Source organism: Charadrius vociferus, unplaced genomic scaffold (genome assembly GCF_000708025.1).
Source record: "Charadrius vociferus isolate BGI_N301 unplaced genomic scaffold, ASM70802v2 scaffold1442, whole genome shotgun sequence".
Lineage (NCBI taxonomy): Eukaryota > Metazoa > Chordata > Aves > Charadriiformes > Charadriidae > Charadrius > Charadrius vociferus.
The window spans coordinates 5,585-9,021 of NW_009647344.1; the positions used below are offsets into that span (position 1 = coordinate 5,585).

At 59.4% G+C, this 3,437-nt stretch overlaps 1 protein-coding gene across 1 annotated transcript; it reads right to left on the minus strand.

The window, feature by feature from the left end:
• Nucleotides 1-26: 26 nt before the first annotated feature.
• Nucleotides 27-2,436, minus strand: LOC104282023 (actin, gamma-enteric smooth muscle). The gene is made up of 8 exons (XM_009880091.1): nt 2,323-2,436; nt 2,095-2,223; nt 1,885-1,995; nt 1,259-1,343; nt 994-1,155; nt 709-900; nt 291-472; nt 27-177 (listed from the first exon to the last, which is right to left on the minus strand). Exons 1-8 carry the CDS (start codon nt 2,434-2,436, stop codon nt 34-36), a joined length of 1,119 nt encoding a protein of 372 aa, XP_009878393.1. The 3' UTR covers nt 27-33.
• Between the last annotated feature and the right edge of the window lie 1,001 nt (nt 2,437-3,437).

The window sequence follows — 3,437 nt, forward strand, 5'->3', positions numbered from 1 at the left end:
GCATGGGGGACCACCACGGGGTGAGGAAGGGGCTTAGAAGCATTTTCGGTGGACAATGGATGGTCCGGCCTCGTCGTACTCGGGTTTGCTGATCCACATCTGCTGGAAGGTGGAGAGGGACGCCAGGATGGAGCCACCGATCCACACCGAGTACTTCCGCTCCGGTGGGGCGATGATCTGCCAAGACACGAGCCGTTAGGATGCACTCCCTGATCCCCCCCGCCATCAAACCTGCACCAGGAGAGGACTGGGAGCGTTGGCGGCCATGGTTTTGCCCTACCACCACCTACTTTGATCTTCATGGTGCTGGGAGCCAGCGCCGTGATTTCCTTCTGCATGCGGTCGGCGATGCCGGGGTACATGGTGGTGCCGCCGGACAAGACGTTGTTGGCGTAGAGGTCCTTGCGGATGTCGATGTCGCACTTCATGATGGAGTTGTAGGTTGTCTCGTGGATGCCGGCTGACTCCATGCCTGGGGTGGAAGGGGGCTGTCACCACCCTGACCCCGACCCGTGCCTCCTCAGGGCTCCCGAAAGAGCCATGGGGTCATCCATGGGTTTGTCCCCCGCGTTTGGGGTGCAAAGCGCTTGGGGGAGACCCGAAACACCTCTGCAGGGCACTCATGGGAGCTGGTTGTCCACTGGTGGGATGGTGGGGATGGGGGACAACCACCTAGGGGGCAGCCAGGACCATTGGGGATGGGCTCACCGATGAAGGAGGGTTGGAAGAGGGTCTCGGGGCAGCGGAAACGCTCGTTCCCGATGGTGATGACCTGCCCGTCGGGGAGCTCGTAGCTCTTCTCCAGCGAGGAGGAGGAGGCTGCTGTGGCCATCTCGTTCTCGAAGTCGAGGGCCACGTAGCAGAGCTTCTCCTTGATGTCGCGCACAATTTCCCGCTCGGCTACAGGGGACGACGGTGAACAGGCTCAACCTGGTGCCGTGGTGGCACCGCAGGGTCCCCCCTCACCCCCTAACCCCCTCCGTGACCCCATACCGGTGGTGACGAAGGAGTAGCCCCTCTCAGTGAGGATCTTCATGAGGTAGTCGGTGAGGTCACGGCCGGCCAAATCGAGACGCATGATGGCGTGGGGCAGAGCGTAGCCCTCATAGATGGGCACGTTGTGGGTGACGCCATCCCCGGAGTCGAGGACGATGCCTGGGAAGGGGGAAGGAAGGTGAGGGATGGGGCTCGAAGCCACCTTGGTCCCTTCCCCACCACGGATGGACCCCGGATGGTAGATGCCGCATGTCCTACTCACCGGTTGTGCGGCCGGAGGCGTAGAGGGAAAGGACGGCTTGGATGGCGACGTACATGGCAGGGACATTAAAGGTTTCGAACATGATCTGGGAGGGAGGGTGAGAGGGGCAGCGGGTTAGGGGGGAGCACGGGGGTCTCCAGCGCATCCCACCCCAATCCGTGGTGCCTTCCTGGAGGGATGGAGTCAGCGCGTTGGGTGGCAAAACACGTGGATCGTCGCATTGCGCGGAAAAATAGGTGGCTCATTGCATGGCACGGCCATGCCGGGTCAACGCGTTGCACAGAACGACGCGGGGAGTGCTGCGCTGCACCGAAACCCATGTGGGGCAGCGCGCACGGCGTGGAAAGGTGAGTCATCGCATCGCACAGAAAACCACGTGGGGTTGCGCGTGGCATGGAAAAATAAAACCCAAAAACATGGGTCAAGGAGTCGCGTGGCAAACCCGGGGGTCCAAGCGCCACATGCAAACCCGCCGCCGAGAGCTCTGACCTTCTCAAAGCACCAAGCTTCACCCCACCACCCCGTGCCGGTCCTTCCTGCCTCGCTAAACCCCCAAATTCCACCAGTCCCTTCCTGTGGTTTCGGAGTGTCCGTCCCCATCCCCGGGGACCCCGCAGCACCCTTACCTGGGTCATCTTCTCCCGGTTGGCCTTGGGGTTGAGGGGTGCCTCGGTGAGCAGGGTCGGGTGCTCCTCGGGGGCCACGCGCAGCTCGTTGTAGAAGGAGTGGTGCCAGATCTAAGGCGGGCAAAGGAGAATTGGGGTTTTACCCCAAACCGGAGGCGGGACCAGTACGCGGTCCCCATCCTGCCCCCCTCTGTGGGGGGTGTGTCTCACCTTCTCCATGTCATCCCAGTTGGTGATGATGCCGTGCTCGATGGGGTACTTGAGCGTGAGGATACCCCTCTTGCTCTGCGCCTCGTCCCCCACGTAGCTGTCTTTCTGCCCCATGCCTACCATGACACCCTAACGCCGGCGAGAGAGACGGCCTCGTTAGCCGAATTTCGGTGATTAAAAGCAGGCTGGGGGGTGATTTGGGGTACCCTCGCACCCCCGGGTACCCACCTGGTGCCGGGGCCGCCCCACGATGGAGGGGAAGACGGCGCGGGGGGCATCGTCGCCGGCAAAGCCGGCTTTGCAGAGGCCGGAGCCGTTGTCGCAGACCAGGTGCTGTAGCATTCATGTTTTCACTGTTATCTTCTCTAAACCAGTGTGTCTCTCTTCAGTTGTACTGCTCAGAAATGCAGTTAGAGCTCTGCTTTTAAGACTTCTTAATTGTCCATCTCTTGTCTTCCCCACTTCTCTCTCTTTTTAGATGTTCCACTGATTCTTTCATGTTTCCCTTACCATTGTTCTCACCTTTCACTGTCAGAATTCTTTTTGTGACAAATATCTTCAAAGGTAGGCACTGCTGTGCAGCAGAGGACAAGTGGTGTTTTTGAACCATTGCACTGTGCCTTTTGGCTCTGTTATGACAGGAGGTGCAGCCACTCAGCTTTTCTGTTGCCGCTGTGCAATTTCACTTGTGCGGGCAGGGGGAAGGCAGGCGATGCCCTCTCGTCTGGTCCTGTCTCAGCAGCCCCTTGTTGCTCTGCCTTCTCATCCTTTCCCAAAAATGGGGAAAAAAAAATATATAGCCCTTCCTGGGGGGTGCCCCCCTCCACCGGCGGATGCGCTCCTGAATCCAGAGGGAAGCAGGCGAAAACCTCACAGGAGCCCAAAAAGTAAAAATAAAACCCCCAAATTGTGGGGATTTCTGGAAGAGCACAACCCGCTTTGGCCGCAGCCCAGCTCTCGTCGCCTCCACGGAAGCCCCCGGTTGCGGGGTCGTTTCGGGGTTGGCACCCCCATCCCTGTGCCATGCCAACCAAGTCGGGGCCGCCCCATAAGCGCCGGGGCACCCCGAAACACCCCCCTGGGGTGTTTTACTTCCCATTCTCCTACAAGCAAAGGGGAAACCGGGGCTGGGCAGTACTCACCGCGGACGCGAAAGCTTTCCTCTGGGACCGAGTCCCGATGCTCCTTTGGTATAAATACCAGCGAGCCCGTGAAACCTCAGAGGCGGATCCTCTCTAAACAAAGACCCTAAATAGGCTAAGTGATGGTGTGTTAGCCATATGGCCATATAAGGTGTTTTATTTCATTAAATTGACCTTGGACTGATGGTAGGACCCAGCACG